The 19,008-nt window shown below is 38.9% G+C and overlaps 3 protein-coding genes across 5 annotated transcripts; 2 read left to right on the forward strand and 1 right to left on the reverse strand.

Moving 5' to 3' along the window:
* The first annotated feature begins 2,699 nt into the window (after positions 1 to 2,699).
* On the forward strand, positions 2,700 to 10,265 carry LOC121750897 (O-fucosyltransferase 38-like). 3 transcript variants are annotated; one of them, XR_006039954.1, is made up of 11 exons: positions 2,700 to 2,975; positions 4,522 to 4,600; positions 4,846 to 4,913; positions 5,779 to 5,867; positions 6,632 to 6,809; positions 7,268 to 7,396; positions 7,696 to 7,832; positions 8,356 to 8,569; positions 8,672 to 8,850; positions 9,662 to 9,765; positions 9,848 to 9,903. XR_006039954.1 is itself a non-coding variant. In XM_042145551.1 (11 exons), exons 1-11 carry the CDS (start codon positions 2,781 to 2,783, stop codon positions 9,963 to 9,965), a joined length of 1,479 nt encoding a protein of 492 aa, XP_042001485.1. In that variant the 5' UTR covers positions 2,700 to 2,780; the 3' UTR covers positions 9,966 to 10,265. The 3 variants fall into 3 exon arrangements, 2 of the variants coding, with proteins under 2 accessions (XP_042001485.1, XP_042001487.1); XM_042145551.1 differs by having other exon boundaries at positions 9,673 to 9,765; positions 9,848 to 10,265; XM_042145553.1 differs by lacking the exons at positions 2,700 to 2,975; positions 4,522 to 4,600 and adding an exon at positions 4,631 to 4,757 and having other exon boundaries at positions 9,673 to 9,765; positions 9,848 to 10,265.
* Positions 10,266 to 10,387: 122 nt separating this feature from the next.
* LOC121750994 (2S sulfur-rich seed storage protein 1-like) lies at positions 10,388 to 11,253 on the forward strand. The gene has a single exon (XM_042145700.1). It carries the CDS (start codon positions 10,798 to 10,800, stop codon positions 11,164 to 11,166), a length of 369 nt encoding a protein of 122 aa, XP_042001634.1. The 5' UTR covers positions 10,388 to 10,797; the 3' UTR covers positions 11,167 to 11,253.
* A 1,959-nt stretch (positions 11,254 to 13,212) lies between these two features.
* On the reverse strand, positions 13,213 to 14,496 carry LOC121752553 (protein PIN-LIKES 2-like). Its single transcript, XM_042147683.1, has one exon. It carries the CDS (start codon positions 14,494 to 14,496, stop codon positions 13,213 to 13,215), a length of 1,284 nt encoding a protein of 427 aa, XP_042003617.1.
* Between the last annotated feature and the right edge of the window lie 4,512 nt (positions 14,497 to 19,008).

Here is a 19,008-nt window from a genome sequence, read left to right on the forward strand (position 1 = left end):
TTTACGCAAGCCTTCCAAGTCGTCTAGATCTTGGATATCTTGTAGCTCATCAACTGCATCTGGCTCGTATAGGGGGTTTGTATATGACAAGTTCCCTTTCTCAACAACAGGGGAGAACTTTCGCTTTTTCCTGGACCCCCCGCTACCTTCACCAGACTGCTGGGCAGAGCCGTGTGCTTCGGTGTGTGGCTCTGCACTTCCTTGTTGTTGCTGACATAACGACTCGTAGTATGAAGTAAACATTTGTTCATCACGACACATGTTGTCCAAAGAGATAAAATGGTCAACCTCATCAGCATCATCATCGTCATTAATTCCCTCGTTATGAAGATGACATCCATCAGGAACATAATCGAACAACGGACAATATACATCGGGTACATCTCCTGCCGCGGGTATGGGTTCTGCACAAGCCTCATCTGGAGCTTGAGCTGGAGCTGGGTTTGGAACCGGATCTGGAGCTGAAGCTGGAGCTGACTCTTGCAATTGGGTGTCGGTGTCAGCGGCGGCCATGAACAATTCATGGGTAATGTCCTCAATGATTGGCATGAAATCATTGTCTACCCGTATGTCTGGCTGTGGCTGACTACCACGGTCCAAAACTGGTCGGTACACATCTTCATTTGCAAATGATCCTGGCCCGGCCGAATCTGGTTGGTGTACTACAGATTCAGCCTCAGTCTTCGGTCCAGCGACATCGACAGTCGGATTGGAAGGGTCAGCAGGTGGAGATCTAACTACATCCTCAGTCTCAGTCGTCGGTTCAGCGACGTCGACAATCGGATTGGAATGGTCAGCAGGTGGAGATCTAACTACATCCTGCAAAGTGCATTATCACAAATGCAGGACTAAATTACAAACGACAATAAAAATCACAAACGAGGTACTAAATCATTATGTAAATCACACATGTCAATACCTCTTGTACGTGTGCATGAGAGTCTCCACCTCCAACTTCTGCTTCTCCGACAGAGCCAACTAGACATATTTTTTCTGCAACAAATTCCATGTCGTGTATTGATACTTCTCCAACCTCAGAAACCGGTGCTTCAGGGGATACGGCTTCAATGCTTTAGCCAAATTTTTCCTGGCTACCTCGTCGACCATCTTTCTCTGAGCACGATCATCTTCTAAACTTTTCGTCAGATATTCCTCGAACTCAACATCCCTAGAATACCAGCAAATCATTAAAGGCTCATGCCGTTGCCCTTGAAACTGAGACCGTTGCCTCCTCTTCGGTCTAGGCTTTTGCCTTTGCACATTCGGTGTGGCTTCCTCAATCTCTTCAATGATGACTCCGGGGGGTTTACAAGCCCTTAAATTAAGAAGCTCTTGCGCCTCATCCTTCATTTTTTTCAGTATGGCTTGAGCCCGGGTTATCTCCACAACGTAGATGTGAACTAACTTTGTCGTTGTAGACGCCACTTTGAGGAAATCCTGCAGATGTGTTTCCTCGACAATGGGCAACAACGGGCCTCCGATTAAAACCCCTGTGCACTCATGACTGTACTTCGGATCACAGTAATAGAACTCACATATAATCTTCCTATCATACTTCAGCTTTAGTACCATGCTCGAGAGGTCTATAAGCTGGAATTTTTCTATGTTACAGAGATCGAAGTACGTCAAATGCCCACCAACATACTTTTTCGCATCATTCATACTAAAGAATGAACCTCCATGATGGAAAGCAATTGAAAACCTTCCAGGTGCATCCCCTATTAAGGCGGACAATAAGCGCACAAAACAAATCACTCAAAAATAAATACACAACGAAAATACATTTGTGGAGCCTGAATAACAAAATCAGTATCCGGATGATCAAAAATATATTCACACAAAATCAATTTTGTAAGAGTAAATCACAACCAGAGGATTAAAAGTTCACTTACTGTATTCATCCTCTGGGACGAAAAACTCTAGGTCAGGATCTCGGATATCCCAGGTTTCTTCTTCTACATCTATGACCACTGGTGGTGGTCGGCGGTATGGTGGCGATGTCGGGGGTGTGGGTTTGCTTCGACGGCGTGACGACGATTCACCGCGCTTCCGTTTAGGCGCCATTCATGCAAGATAGTTTTCACAGCGGGGAGAGTGCAAATACAATGAAGATGAAAACAATGTTGAGAATTGTTGGGTTTCACAATGGTTATAATTTTGTTAGACTTTTAGGCGGGTAGACGATGGAAGGCCGAAAAAATGGTATGTGAAATTTTTGAAACTTATTTCATAATTCACACAGGGTGTCCTGAATACGTGGCCGCCATCGTGTGGAATGGTCGTTTGAACTGCCACTGTAGCACCATCATTACTGAGACACATCTGACGTGCGGCCCGTCAAATCGGGCAGTGTGGCAGGTGGGATACAGGGCCGCCAATGCAGACCCATGGTGATATGACAATAAAGCCCTTTTAGGGCTGAAGGGCATTTTGGTCCGAAAATACCTCATTTGTGATTATGGTTTAGGTCAGAGGCATGTGGCGATATTTTTTTTAGTCAGAGGTCTGGAGTGAAACTTTTGAAAAGGTCAGGGTTATTTTATGCAGTTCACTCTTTTACAATTAAACTTTTTTTTTCTATTTAAAGTTCCTTATAGAAATAAATTAATTTCGAGCTTAAAAAGTGTTACAATTAAACTTTTTTTTTCTATTTAAAGTTCCTTATAGAAATAAATTAATTTCGAGCTTAAAAAGTGAACCCGAACATCCTTCTCAGCGGGTTATGATTGAGTTGGTGAGTTTGCGCAATTGAAAGAGAGATCTACCGATGAGTGCAAAGAATGGTTAATCAGCGCGGGCATCATCACCTTCAATCATCCAGACACAGAAAATCTCAATTCTTTTCAATCACTTTGTACGTCATCCTCATTTTTGCCCTCTCAATCTTCTCTTTCATGCTCTACAGCAAGGATGTGTTGGAAGAAGACGAAAATAACATGCCGCTTCTTAGAGTTGAGAAGCCCTCAATTAATAAGGTCTGCCACACTTTTCCTCGTTATTGAGTTTTAGTTTACTAGATTCTTAATTGTTCTTTGTTAGTGGTATGAATCAGGAGGAGTGGATTCGTTCCGATCTTCTCTCTTTGCCATTAATGATTGTACTAATTTGGCAGTATATATGACTCTCTAGGTCATGAGATTCATAGTTGAAGCTAAAGTGCATGGGATTTACTTCTCCCTGATAATTGTTTGAAACTTGTGATTTGCATTTTCTCATATAAAGCTTTGTTTATTAACAAACTAATGTGCCTTTGATTACAGTTCCTGGAAAACGAGAGAGAGAGAGAGACAGAGAGAGGAGGAACTGTAATTATGCATAGCTCTTGTTATTGTTGCTAAACCGAAATAATCCAACAATTTTTTGTCCGAATCTAGTTATTTTGACTTTTTCACGAATCTACAAAACTTGTTTTCGAGACATCCCAACATTGTTTGAGAGCTTGCCAAATACAAAGAATGATGTATAATACTTAAACTGGTAGACTTTTTTGAAATCATGTGATCTTGTTCAGCTCCTAGTTAGTGAATACCATACTCTTGCGACTGTAGGTGGAATTGACTTCCGTATATTAGCTAAGTCAAATTTCAGAATTTCAGGGGTACTATTTTAGTCGAACAACTAAATATTCATTGTGAATTCCTGGAAGCTCATTTGTTTGTGAAATCCAGGGTTGACCCCCTTATTGGCATCGTCTTACTCATTTGGTTGCAAATTTGGTCCATTTATCTGGATCACTGGATTGTTAGCTCATCTCAACCATGTCTCTCTGTCTCATGTGATATTTGAGCACATTCATGCTTCATTTATCAGTGGCTTGAGATTTGATTTGTTTCTTTTGTTGCCCCATTGTTTGCTGTATATTTCATGTTACAACTAGGAATGCCATTTTAACTGGTGAACATTTTTATAAAAAAATAAATCGGGTTAAAAGGAAATAAATTAACTTAGTCAACAGTATGTTAAGCTGTAAGCTTTCTGATTATTGAAATTTATTTACAGTTTGATCTGATTAGTTATGCCATTGTGAAGCTGAACTCATCGATTTCTTAATAAAACTTTTGATTCTTCTACTCACGTCCAATAAAAGTGGCCGGAGCTTTGTGTGTTGAGAATGAGTTTCGTCTTAAAGGTGGTGTTAGTAATTATTAAAAAATATATTGTGAGTGAAGAAAGTGGGTGTAAAAAGGGTCTCACCTTAAAGGTAGTTACTATAAATGAAAAGGGCTTTTTTTCTGATGGACGAATTGAAATGGAAAAAATGCCTATTTTTGTGGATGGAGTGTAAAAAAACATGTTTGTTTGATCCATGTGAACCTCCTCTAAAGCGGTATACATTAACAGTACACGGAAATCTCATGGTATAACATGGCATACGTAAGCCCAATACTAAAATTAGAAATAAGATCTTGTTGCGTTGAGATGTCAGTTTCACAAAAAATTGAATTCATTAAAAGCTCAGATACAACATTCTGAGGTCTTTTATACCACAAAATGATCCACATATATGGTCATATTCTGCAGTTATTAGATGGTCAACTTTGGCAAACGCCTTCTAGTCTTGGTTTGCGGCAGTGTGTCAAGCGAACAAGTAAATATAGAGGTAATTATCTCTTGCCTAATTTACATTTTATCTAACCAATAGCCGTTATCATCATTTGTCTTTCTTGCTAATAATTACGTGTAAATATCTGATTTGCTGTTTCCAATGGCTACCGGGGTTAATGAACATGATTCATATTTATTACCTTTACTGTTATGTGAGTTTGCTGCTGTTCCCCCCATATATGTCCCTTGTTTTTGCTCCCACCTTCTTCCTGTTTCTGACACTCTCATTTGCATACTCAGCTACTCCCGTCTCGGAGCACTATATGACTGTAAAAACTAATGGAGGACTTAATCAAATGCGCACTGGGGTGAGGATTTTGTTTATTCTCTCCTTTGTTTTTTTGGCATACCTGTCTTTTATAAGAAGCTCCATTTTTCGAGACCCTTTTGCAGTCTCTTGCATAGTGGTCATATCTCATGAGCCTTCTAGGTTTTGATCTCTGCTGGTATTTTCCATAGCTCTAGCTTTAGCTTCATTTATGCCAGAATTATTTTCTTTTGCCATAAATGAATCTAGCTGTTGGCATTGATACTCTGGTTCCTTATGATAGGAATTTCAATCTGTATTTTACAAAAAATCTAAATGAAATGTAAATTGATAATCAGACTGGTTGTGGATGGGTATTTTTAGCTTAGTTTTAATATCCCAACTGTTATCACAAAGATTAACTCCCTCCGTCCCATTAAAAGTGATGCATTTCTTTTGGGAACAAGATTTAAGAAAATGATGTTTGGTAAGTTAAGTGGAGAGAAAATAAAGTAGGAGAGTGAATGAAGTAGGAGAGAGTAAAGTTGTTTTTAATAAAAAGGACACGGGTCAATTTAGGTTGGACACCCCAAAAATGAATACGAGTCAGTTTTCATGGGACGGAGGGAGTGTAAAACTTAATAGCACCTTAAGACATGGAATGTAATTATGTTACTCCTCCTCCCTTCTGTGTGCAGCCAAGGAAAACCAACAGAATCTTGTATCCTATTTGTATAACATGCATGCTGTCACTTTCTATGCTGGATTGCTGCTAGAAGTAGACCAGACAGTTTGATAAGTCTACGTGTTATTTTAGATTTGTTTTGTTCATCCTATATATTATTACTTGTGAGCGACCACTATGCTGCTATTATGCATAACCTGACTGTTAAAAGGTTTGTTTGACCATAATTTCTTGCTTGTAGATAGCTGATATGGTGGCTGTGGCACACATTATGAATGCTACACTAGTGATTCCTCAACTTGATAAGAGTTCATTCTGGCAGGATAGCAGGTAAATTACTATACATCATGTATTCATGTTACAGATGGACTCCCTTCCTGATATCTCTACTTATTTAATTTCCTTACTCTTTTGCCTCCTCAGTTTTTTGAGTTATTTGGGGATGATTTTTTTGGTTAATGAGCCTTAGTTCCTTATGTTATTCAAATGGTAGAGTTTAATAATTTAGGATCATCAAAAAAGTTATATTAGTTGGGTTGCAGAATCTGCTTAGGCAGGATTTCTGACCAGCGCTTAGTGCTTGGGGAAGGCTCGCCTGCAAGTTTTTTCTATCTTCTCTTTTAATATCATTTCCATCTAATTTCAATACAAAATTGTTTTGAATTCTCTTTCATCTCAAAATACCCTTTCAGGAGAAAATGTCTTAATGCGTTTACTATGGGTGTTCGAATGTGCACATTTCTTATGTTTGACCTAATTGAGAAAGAACTTGGAAATATTTTTTTTATGAAACTTAGAATGGAGTCATAATTTCACACTACCTCCGTCCTTGAAAAATAGAAACTTTTAAAACGGTACGGGTTTTAATTAGTAAAGTAAGAGAGATGAAGAGAAAAATGGGTAAAGTAAGAGAGAAATGGAAGTAGTGTTAGTGGATTATGGGATCCACTTCCTAAAATAGAAAGTTTAGAAAGTTCATATTTTTTAGGGACGGACTAAAATGGGACGGAGTCAGTAAATTTCTTTGAGAGTTATGCTCATTGCCATGGGCATTTTTGTACCTTTGGCTTAATTTTTATGTTCTTAATGTACAGTACATTCTCTAATATATTTGACGAATCCCATTTCATCAAATCCTTGGAAAAGGATGTGAGGATCGTGAAGGAGATTCCTAAAGAATTAGAATCTCTACCTCGAGCTAGGAAACACTTCACCTCATGGGCTGGTTTGGGCTACTATGAGGAAATGACGGTATTATGGAAGGAATATCAGGCAAGCTACTTGCATTTAGTTTTCATTATCTCTCTAAGGGTATCCATACAGAAACATGTGCACTTTGCAATTAGTAGAATGCGATATTGGAACTCTTCCAGTCTTCTGTCATGTGGAAGGATACTGATATGTCTGGTTATTAAAATGCTTGATTCCAAGTTGATGTGTTATTTGTTAGGAGAACTGGAAATTTTCATATGGAAAGATACTGATATGTCTGGTTCCTAAACAATAGTCTCATTTTGGTACAGCCACAAAACTTAGTCTATTTTCATTTATAGACACTACCCCATATTGTATCACCCTCAATACATCAGCTTTTTTACACTTTTTACTGCATGGCCCGCCTCGATTATTTTAGTTAGAAACTTAGAAAATGTAGAGGCTGCTGCAACTTTAATTGCTCTGTAAAACCTGTAACAAGAAACGTTGATCAACCTATTTCTTCTTTTCTACAGGTAATTCATGTCGCAAAATCAGATTCTAGACTTGCAAACAATGATCTGCCCCTTGACATTCAGAGATTGAGATGCCGTGCTCTGTATCATGCTCTTCGTTTTTCTCCATCTATTGAAAGTCTAGGAAAGGTAAAATTCATAATCTTGGCTTTCTTATGTCATACTAACCTTTTATATGCACTTAGAGGATGCCATTATCTTTAAGAAGTATTTCATCCTTCTAAGTGAAAATATCTACTCGCTTCCACTGTAAGTTATCAGTATAGAGTGTCAAAATTCATTATAGGTCTGCTAGATGCCAATAAATCTATATTGAAAAACATGTAGTCAATCTTGAGATTTTGTGTTTCTGCTGTTGCATTTAAGAGGTCTTGTATGGGAATTCACTTTATATTAGGGTCTGAGCATAAATCACGGTGACACAACAGAAGCTCGTGGAGCGGCTACGATCACGTGCTCAAAGATACATTGCTCTTCATCTGAGATATGAGAAAGATATGCTGTCTTTTACTGGATGTACTTATGGTCTTACTGTTGCAGAATCAGAGGAGCTCAGAATAATGAGGTGAAAGCCTTTCGAATTTATCATGCAAGCTGATGTTGCTTTTTAAAATTCTCCTAAAGAATGCAAATAGGGTTTCATTAGTTATGGGAGTGACACATTGCAGCTCCCAAGTCCTAATCACTAAAGTTATTATATTAGGGGGGGTATTGGCTATGGAAAGGTTCAACCAACTATTTTATGTATGTAGCTATTTGATCAATGCTCCCACCAGTTGGTAGGTTTCACCTGCTGAGAATTAGACCGAAAATTCGACTACCCTAGATTAATGAATCCTTGAAGCTTGATCTCAGTTTATTTATGCTACATTTTTGCTAAACATTGCAATAAAAACCTCCAGAGTTAGAAGCATGTGTTTTCCCATAAATAATGTGGTTTGTGTCCAAGTAACTGATTAAGTTTTTTCAGTCTTTTCTGAAAATTGAGAGCACTGAAATTATCTGTTTTTAAGCATATCTCTTCCTGCAATTCTTCTTTGTTTCCTTCGCTTATGTGTGGATTTCGTTTGCTATATTGCCTTCACTAGAGAGAAAACAAGTCACTGGAAAGTGAAGAACATTGACCCCACAGAACAGAGAGAGGCCGGTCTCTGCCCTTTAACTCCGAAGGAGGTCGGGATTTTTCTCAAAGCTCTTGGTTATCCTCCGTCTACCTTAATATATCTTGCTGCTGGAGAAATTTATGGTGGTGAAACACACCTTTCGGAGCTCACTTCCCGATTTCCTAACATAGTTTCCAAAGTTAGTTGAGTTCATATTTTGGATTGATGTTACTCAAAATTACAGTACAATAAGCAAGTCAAGCTATTTCTGCAGCCTAGCTAAGTTATTCCCCTTGTACAGGAAATGCTTGCTAGCACAGAAGAACTAAAGGATTTTTCCAATCATGCATCTGCAGCCTTAGATTACATAGTCTCCATAGAAAGTGACATTTTCGTTCCTTCCTACTCGGGTAACATGGCAAGAGCTCTTGAAGGTCATCGCAGATTCTTAGGACACCGCAAAACAATCACGCCAGACAGGTAATGTCTGCTACTAATTCCCACTTCTTTAATTACTTGATGGTTCAGGCAGTTGTCTTAATGCACGGACTATCTTTCCGCTAGAAAACTTAGATAGCTAGGCAACCAGGAACCAGTAATAATTCAAGTTCGTACATACTTTCTCCATCCCGTAGAATGATCCTAAAGTTCCTTTTTGGATGTTCACAGAGAATATGTGTATACCATTTCCAGACACTACCCCACAATGAATCACTCTCATTATATCAACATATTTTACATGTCCTACCACATGTGGCCCATGACTTACAATTAATTATTATTAATACTACTACTAATGTGGGTCCCTTTCTCCACTTGCAATACACTCACCTAAAATTATTGAACCCCGTTCCATGAGATCCTATGACTAGGTCTACAGGATGGATGGAGCACAAACTTTATATTTATAAGTATGCCCTATGGTCTTGCACTGCCAGTTTACTGATTTGGGTTTATTAGTTGAAGGTTGGAGTTACCATTGTCTTTGTACAATTGGAATATTTAGTTACATGAAACATACCAAGCAGCCAAGCAAATAGATGTGGTTAAAGGAGTACATGTTCATTTTTAGCGAGCAATTGGGTGTTTATGCTAATCTCTTCGGAACTTTTAGAAGTATATAGACTGCAGAGATACCGTTAGTTAAAATATTATTTGTAAAAATATTTAGCTGAAATAAAGTCATAGCAACTACTGCATATAGCCAGAGTGAATAGTAAAAAATTCCACAACGGCAAAAATTGTGAAATTTCCCATACAACCATAGTGGGGGTAACATTCATTTACAAAGGTATTGTGCAGGAAAAGCCTAGTTCAATTATTTGATAAACTGGAGGTTGGAGAGCTTGAAGAGTCATCGCTATCACTGCCTGTGTTGCAGCTGCATAGGAAAAGGTAATAGTTTTGTTAACCAGTCGTTCATACTAATGAGAAAGTTGGAGATTGAAACATGTTTTTTTGCATTTGCTGATCGCAGGTTTGGTGGACCTCGGAGGAGAGGACGTGGCCCTCCTGGAATCAAGGGCAGGGTACGACTGCGCTTGGAGGAATCCTTCTACCAAAACCCATTTCCAGAATGCATATGCAACTCATGAGGAGAAGTGAGGTTAAACAAAAAATGTGCAGTTTTTTTCGACAAGAAATTGGGACTGAATTAGCACTCATCCTTTTCTGATTGTTGGCGCCCTTCCTTCATTCGAAATCTGTGCATTCCATGGATCAGTTGTAGCAGTTGTACCGTTGATGAATCACGTATAGTTTGTTTCCCAATTCGGACATGATTTTGGAAATTTTCCTTAAATTATTTTTGAAGTTGTAGTTTTACTCCAAAATAAACACTTAACATCACAGGTATAGGTACTGGATCCAATTGATTTTACCTTCGTTTCCAATTACCATTGCTTCTTTAACTTATAAATTTTCCTTAAATAATTGCAACGATTAAATTATAAATTTATCCATTGGTAAATATGTGATCCAAAGAACCCTCTAGCATTGGCATCAACTTTTGGCTGACACGTTTTATTTTGTGAATTTTAAGTAACAAATTTATTTATTACTCCTATTCATTATTTGGAATAAGTTACTCACCTATTCTTTCCCATGTTTAATGAATTTTGTTCATTAGTCATTATTCTCAAGGCTTGCATTTGGGGGCAAATTGATCCTATATGCGCCAAAACTTGAGAGACTTGTACAGTAGCTTTCAGTCGACCCACGTAAATCTGCAAAACTGCAATGAGCGTGGAAGCTCTCCTCCGCCGCCTCAACACCTCATCTCCACCACCACCACCACCACGTTCCGGCCATGCATATCCCTCAAATCCTCTATAAAAACAGCCTCCTCCATTCCCACTTCCTCACCACACACAACAAGAATCAACTGTTACATACACACATAATATTTACACGCAACTTAACGAAGCAATGGCGAAGCTGACAGCTCTGATCATCTTAATCGTGGCCATCGTGGGCAGCGCTTCGGCCTACAGCTACAGGGGCGACAGGTGCGAGCAGGAAGTGGAGAAGGTGATGCCGATGAGCAGCTGCATGATGTGGGCGGAGAGCAAGATGAGGCGGGGGATCTTCGCCAACCGCGGATACAAGGAGGAGCACCTGAAGGAGTGCTGCGAGGAGCTGAGGCAGGTGAGCTCCGAGTGCAGATGCAAAGCGGTGAAGGAGATGATGATGGAGATGCCACATAGGCATGTGCAGATGCAGAGGATGATGTGCTCTCTCCCCACCAAGTGCCAGATGAGCTCCTGCGCCTGCCCGCGCTTCGCCTACGACGACTAGACACACACACACACAACTCTTTCTCCATGTCTAATAAATGAGCCATATATTGGTTCTCAGCTGTAGATCTTAGCCCATCGGCTACCATCTCCCTTCCTAATAAATTGTTGCCACATTATCCATGGGGACTTTTATTTATTTCTTCTTATTTTTCATTGATGGTTTCAACTGCATCTCATAGGATATTATCCTAACAGTTACTCCTATTTAATTATCAAAGCTATAACGCTTGCAATACATAAGGTCGATACTGAATAAAATCGAACCGTGGCATGCTTTCTTGAAAAGGATTCTTGAGATTCTCACGCACTTAACACTTAAAAAGACACATAATAACACAAATACACAATTAATACACTCGCACCTAAACATTTGGTATAGCTCAAAGCACCTAAAAAATCACTCAGTCTCCGAAATTCAATAATTTATGAGCTCACATTTCAACTATAAGTCGGTCCATCAACGTGAATAATATTCACAATTAACAAAAGCAACTTGAACAATTTTATTTTCCTACTTCTAGCTTTGGGAACTATCCCATTTTAAATAATTAAAGGATCCATCTTATTGTGACAGCAATATGAGTGCATCTACATCAAATAAAGACATCAATTAAACCATACAACATTGTTTAATTATTGTACTCTCATTATGGACCACATAATATCAAGAAAAAAAAACTAGTAACTAGTACTATACGAACCACCATAAAGATTAATTATAGTTAGTGGTGGCACAAAAGAAAATTTACACCACATACTACCTAATAAGTACTACTATTCAAAATTGACTATACCTCGACAACTTGTAAAATTTTATTGCATTTCTCACTTGTTTTATACCTCGACAGCTTGTAAAATTTTATTGCCTTTCTCACTTGTCCCTTCGTGATGGAATACGTGCCACCCGCGTGACGCATTGTGGGTGGCCTTAGCACACTAAAGTAATACTGCACAAGGCCGATTAGAGAATATAGAAATAATCTTTTAAATCATTTATGAATATAGGTGAGTGTCTGTATATTTCAATGTACAAATTAAAATTTATCATAACTAGAACAATTCTAGATACAAACGGATTCTAAATTATATCATGACTACCTTACAAATTAAAATAAGAATGCTATATCTATACATATATAATAGTATCAAAATTTGTAAGAATATAAAATCTTATACGAGTAATATATAGTTATATAATAGAAAAAATATCATGTATAAATAATGTAATCATTACTACTATTAAATTAAATATATATGTAAAAAGATATAATAGAACAAATCAAAATTTATACTACTCCTAATTAAAGCTTTCTTATAATAAGTATACTCCATATAAATGGGAAAAACAAGGCACGGCCGGTTTCCACACGAGCCATGTGGTTTGTTATGGACATATCGCAGATTTCTGCACGGACCGTGTGGTTATTTGCGGCGACGAGCCACACGGTTCGTATGGTTTGCACTTTTTTACAATTCGGCCTTTGGCCATTTTACCTCAAACTATGATCTTTACAAATAAAGTAACACAAAAATGATTGTCTATAAAACACAAAGTGCAATATAAACTAAGAGAGAAATTGTAGTTAAGCAAATAAAGAAGAGTACATTGATTTCAAAGTTATCAAACACAACATCAAAGTTCAAAGCTAAATTCTTTATAGAAAATAATGTATGATACTAGTTGTAGTTGATTTTCGTTGTTATTTATGTTGGGTAATGTTTGAGGAAGAAATACTTCATCATCACTTCCGAAAAGAGAGGAGATGACATAAAATCTGTTTTTTTAGCACTCCTTCTACCAAAAAATATTCCATTCAATTCAATAGCAATACATTTAGTTTCATCATATGATTAAGACCCTCCACATATACGAAGTTCAATCCAAACATTTTACACAACCTAGCAATTCTCTATATGTGCTAATTCATTTTTATCCAGACAAACTCAAACCTACCAAATTTATTCAAGACTATTATCAAGAAAAGAAAAGAAAAGAATAAATCAATTAACTCTTAATGGAATATGAATGTCTAACAAACAGAGCTCAATCATAAGCAAACAACAATTTCGAGTAGATCACCAAATATATGCTAAGAGAAAAGACAGCAAATATATGCTGCCAGAATAGCAGCGCCGCCGCCTCCTTGGCCGCGTATCCCCTCAAACTCCCCACCGCCCCCAACAAGATGGCACTCGGCGTCGTATACTGCAGCAACACCACCAACTTATACATCTCATCTCCTGCCACAAAAATCTTCAACCCATCACCCAGAGTAACCACCCCGATCCCGACTAACGGAAGCACCAGTAGTCTAGCGACAACAATCCCCACGGTCGTCCGACTCCCGAGCCTCGACTCGTTAGGCCCCTCCGCGAGCATTCCTCCGAGGACGAGCATCACCGACGGAACCATCGCCTCCGACATCATGGCGAGGCTGTCGGTGATGAACGCCAACGGAGCGTCGCCGCCGTAGATAAACGGCTTTAGCGACGGAACCATACCGACGAAAAGTGCCAAAACCGTCGCAAATATTGGTGGCTGGAGAATGTGACGGAATGGAGTTCGATTAGCGACGAATTTGATTTTCGTCACTATTTTTGGCTCCGCTAGACACGTGATCGATTTCGGACTACTACAGCTCGCCTCCTCGTCCTCCGTGAAAACCGTCGCAATAAGCGGTGTTTTACAATGCTCCGTTGCTATTTCCTCCACCCCCGGCCACTCGGCCTCTACGAGGAGGGGTCTACTGAGATTATTCGTCATCGGCAGATCCTCCTCGATTTCGTCTCCGACTTCCAGCACCTCCTGGTGGTGGAAGTCAGAGACTGGCTCCATCATGTGGTACACGAGTGTGTAGACGAGGAGCATGGCCACCCACTGCGCGAAGCAGACGTAGGCCGTGCCAGTGTTCTCACACTCGGGGCCGTAAGGGGTGTCGGCGTCGTGGCACACGGATGCCACGATGGCGAGGGGGAGGTTGCCGGTGTTGCCGAACGGCGTCATGATGACGGTGAGCCGGAAGAACTCCGGCGGAGGGCGGCAGATTGCGGCCACCACCAGGCCTAAAAGGCAGCCGGCGGCGGTGCTGATGATGACATTGACGGGAATGAACCACCAGCGGATGAAATTGTGGAGTGTTATGGTCTCGCCGAGGTTGATGAAGATCAAATAAGGCAGAAACAGCGTGAAAACGAGCCTGCTGAGAAGCTGAAACGCTGCTTTGGGAATCAGCTGGGATTTGGGGTGGGCTAGAATTAATCCGAAGAGGGTGAGAGTGATGAGCTTTAGCAGCGGAATAACGGATTGAATTACATTTACTATATCCATTATTAGTTTTCATATCTCATATCAATTGAAGTGAGGTTGGTTGGTTATAAGAAAGAATATACTAGTACATGATGAACGGTCCGACCGTGAACTGGAAATCGGTCTTCCACTTTTTCAAAATATTAATATACTAGTACATGATGAACGGTCCGACCGTGAACCGGTCTTCCACTTTTTCAAAATATTTTTTTCCACTTTTTCAAAATATTAATATACTAGTACATGATGAACGGTCCAACCGTGAACCGATCTTCCACTTTTTCAAAATATTTTTTTAAGATTTCATGACCTCATCTCTAAATACCTATTCCTTTACCACTCTACCACATGGTCATTTTAAAATATTATGAACATTAATTATCCTTATACATTAAATCTGAAATTCTTTTTCCACCAAAACTAATAATTCATTTTAATTTTATATTCTTTTAAGAAATTGTTAATTATAATATATTTCTTATATTTTAATTATACTTTTACAATCACTAATATTTTACAATATAGGAGTTTATAATTATACATAGAGTTTAATACTAGTTTTTAATATTGTGTATTATAATTTATTATTGTATTTAAACTTAACGTCATTAAATATTCTAATATACTAGTACAAGACTTGTTTTCTATAATAATACTATTAAATGTATAATACTATAATATTTATTGATAAAACATTTAATTAAATTTTATGATTTACTACTAAATAAATAAATATATAAACAATATTCCGGTTCAACCAATGGTTCGACCAGTGAACTGATTGAACCAGTAAACCAATAACGATGCCGATTCACTTGCTGGTCCGGTTTTTAAAACATCATGTAACTAAAGAAATAATAGAGGAGAGATATGAGCAGTCAAAAAGATCATTAAAATGATAAAAGCATTGAACGAACTGCCGAGAAAATGGTATTTTAAGTTTTACTATATTACTGGCGCACGTCGTAATCTTTGAATATTAACTGATTTTGTCTTTGTCGAATGGTAATGAATTTTAGCTAAACTAACTCGTTGTAGTTCACTAGTCACTCTCAAGATTTCTTATTTCCCTTGATTATTTATATTTACTTATGTGAACCATCAATCCATCATCGTTATTGATGATTTAAATATAGCATGTCATTAATCATGAGTGTATGTAATGGGGTTAACCATTTGAAAATCCGGATCCCGATTAATATAATTTTTAATATCTGATTTTATATACTCCATGAAGAAAAGTTTATAGACGTAATCGTGTGGTGCGCATGAATATAGAGTTGCAGTTTTTAGGGGAACATGAGGAACAGTTACTCTAAGGAAAAGAGACAAATTTGCTGAAAACAAAACTGACAGTTTATCCTAAAACAAATCCTTCCGTACGAATTTATATTTCCGAATTATTTGCTGGCCATCAATCATAGCACAAATTATGGAAAATCATTTTAAATCAGAAACACTATCAATTTGTATCATCAATGGTTATATTCTTTTTTAAAAAAATTGCGTGACCAAAAATGATAAAAACGTGTTTTGTGGAGGCAACAACAAGCCACACAAGTTATTTGGAATCGGGAAATAAAATGAAGGGTACAATTATATCGTTCATGATTTAGAAAATTATTCTTAAAAATTCAGTGCAAGAATAGTTTGTGTTTAAAGAGGTAATTTCCTGATTTATTCACATTTAATTTTATTGTTAATTATGTTGTCCATAAAAAGTGAGTAATGTTTTATTACTCATATTTGATGGATAATAGTATATCTAATCTCGAGAAGTCTAAATGATATACTTCATTCGTGTCCATAAAAATAGACATTTCTCTCTCTAATGATACGAATCTCATTATCACTTTACAATACTTCAATCACTTTTTTCATTCTACATTTTCTTCTAGTATTTATTAATTGTGTATTAAATTTTGTGTTATTTTAAGATGGGTCATTTTTATGGACTAAGGGAATATAATAAACGAAGAAAATGAAATTTGAGTCTATCACCCAATTGAACAATTAAATCGATGACTTTTGAATTTCGATCTTTGTATCTCCTATACTGACTTTTGATCTTTGTAATATGGGCTCAACAAGTCATTTTTCTACACTATTCCCACTTTATGTAGTGTACAATGATTTTGTTATATTAACTTTGTAAGGGCACCCGCAACGCGTGCCGCCGGCGTTCCGCGTGCCGTTCCGCCGGAACGGTTTCGCCGCGGAACGCGTTGCGGCGCACCGTTCCGCTCTCATTCCGTTCCGCGTGCCGACGGCACGGAACGCGGCACGGCTTGTGCCGCCACGCGCTCGGGCGACGTGGCGCTCCCCGCTTCGTGCGTGCTTCCCACTTGCCGGCCCGCGAGTGGGACACGTCAGCGATGACGCAATAATTAAATTTTTTTTAAAAATATATTTTTATAAAATTTTTTAAACGGTCATATTACCGTTTTTTTAACTTTTTTTTAATTTTTTTATTTTTATTTTTATTTTCTTATTCTATAAATACACCTAATTTATTACATTTCACACACAACTACACATCTACTCTTCCTAAACCAACATCAATTCCTCTCCAATTTTCTATTTCAATCTCCTTCACAAAATGTCCGGCGACGGGAATTACGGCGGTGGCGGCTCCGGAGGATGATTCGCCGGCGGAGTAGTTTTTTTATTTTCCCACGTTTAATTGTGTGTTTTTTATTTTGTGTTTTTTATGTTTTTAGGATTTTAATTGTGTGCTTTTTTTTATTTTTTTTAAGTTTAAGTTGATTTTTTTTTAATGTTGTGTGTTTTTTAATAAAGTGTGTTTGTTTTTTATTAAAGTGTGTTTATTTAAATTGAATTGGGTTGGAAATAAAAAAAAATGAAATTGAATGAATAGTAATTTAAGGAACGGTTAAGGAACGGTTAAGGAACGAAGTGTTGCAGGTTCCGTTCCTTAGTTAAGGAATGGAGTAAAAAAGTACAGTGGGGCCCTCGACCACCCGGCTCGCGGCTTTCTCAGGGTTTGTCCCAGATTCGGGAGGATATCCCCGTAGAACCCACCCAGGGAGGAAGCCGAGGCGGTGGAAGCTCTAGGGCTGCGTCTGAGGCACCCGAGGAGGAGGAGGAGGAACTGGAGGATCTGGGCCGACATCCGTACAACAACGAAGAAACTAAGGCGGTGTACACCGCATGGCTCACCGTCTCGTACGATCCCATCGTCGGGAACCAACAAGCCGCCAAGTGCTTCTGGGAAAAGGTCCGTGATGCTCCGTGCTCACTTTGGCCGAGTCGACGCACAGGTCAAAAAATTTTGCGGCATCTACGCGGCCGAAGCGGCGAACTACCAAAGCGGAGCTTCGGGCGCCAACATTCTGAGGGCGGCTTTGCGCGTCTTCTACCAGGACACCGGCCTACAGTTCAAATATGTTGATATTTGGCAGCTCGTCAAGGACGAGGAAAGGTGGGCTGGTGGTGTCCGCTCGAGCTCGGGCTCAACCTCAAAGCGCACGAAGCACACGGCGAGCGGCCGCTACTCGTCTGGTGACACCGGTGAGGCCAGCGAGGGTACACCGCAGGTGTTTGGGGGTACGGGGGATCCAATGCCCGACGAATACGGGGGATCCAGCCGTGGGCGCCGTCGGCCGCAAGGGACGAAGGCGGCGAAGACGGCTAGAGCGAGGAAGGGCCGAGGCGAATCAAGCCAGTCGGCCTCGGGATCGGGCTCGCGGGGAGGCTCGGACACACTTATGGTGGCGTACATGACCGCCACAATGGCGGACACTTCCCGCTTCTCGTACGCCCAATTCACGGCCTGGTGGAACGGAATTGTGTATATGGCATCACAACTTGGCCTTCCGACTCCCCCTCAACCTCGACCGCCTCCGGAGGATGATTCGCCGGCGGAGTAGTTTTTTTATTTTCCCACGTTTAATTGTGTGTTTTTTATTTTGTGTTTTTTATGTTTTTAGGATTTTAATTGTGTGCTTTTTTTTATTTTTTTTAAGTTTAAGTTGAATTTTTTTTTAATGTTGTGTGTTTTTTAATAAAGTGTGTTTGTTTTTTTTATTAAAGTGTGTTTATTTAAATTGAATTGGGTTGGAAATAAAAAAAAATGAAATTGAATGAATAGTAATTTAAGGAACGGTTAAGGAACGGTTAAGGAACGAAGGGTTGCAGGTTCCGTTCCTTAGTTAAGGAATGGAGGAAAAAAGTACAGTGGGGCCCTCAAATAGTGGTTTAAGGAACGGTATAGGAACAGCGTTGTGGATGGCCTAAGATGAGTAATTATCTAACTCTATTTATAGTAAAGGCGCAAAAATTTGTAAGCCGATGTCTAAATAAGCCCATTTTATTGATATATTTTTATTGATTTATTTCTACTCAAAAGCCCATTTTATTAAAAAATAGAGTAACTAATTTTTTTCCTTTCTAATTTTAGTATCTTGGTGATAGCAGAGGTCATCCACATCCGTGTCTCAATACCGTCTCATCCCTTCACTATTCACGGGGCGCACTGCACTTTTTACCACATCTCTTAACTAAGAGACAGTA

Source organism: Salvia splendens, chromosome 10 (genome assembly GCF_004379255.2).
Source record: "Salvia splendens isolate huo1 chromosome 10, SspV2, whole genome shotgun sequence".
NCBI classification, from domain to species: Eukaryota; Viridiplantae; Streptophyta; class Magnoliopsida; order Lamiales; family Lamiaceae; genus Salvia; species Salvia splendens.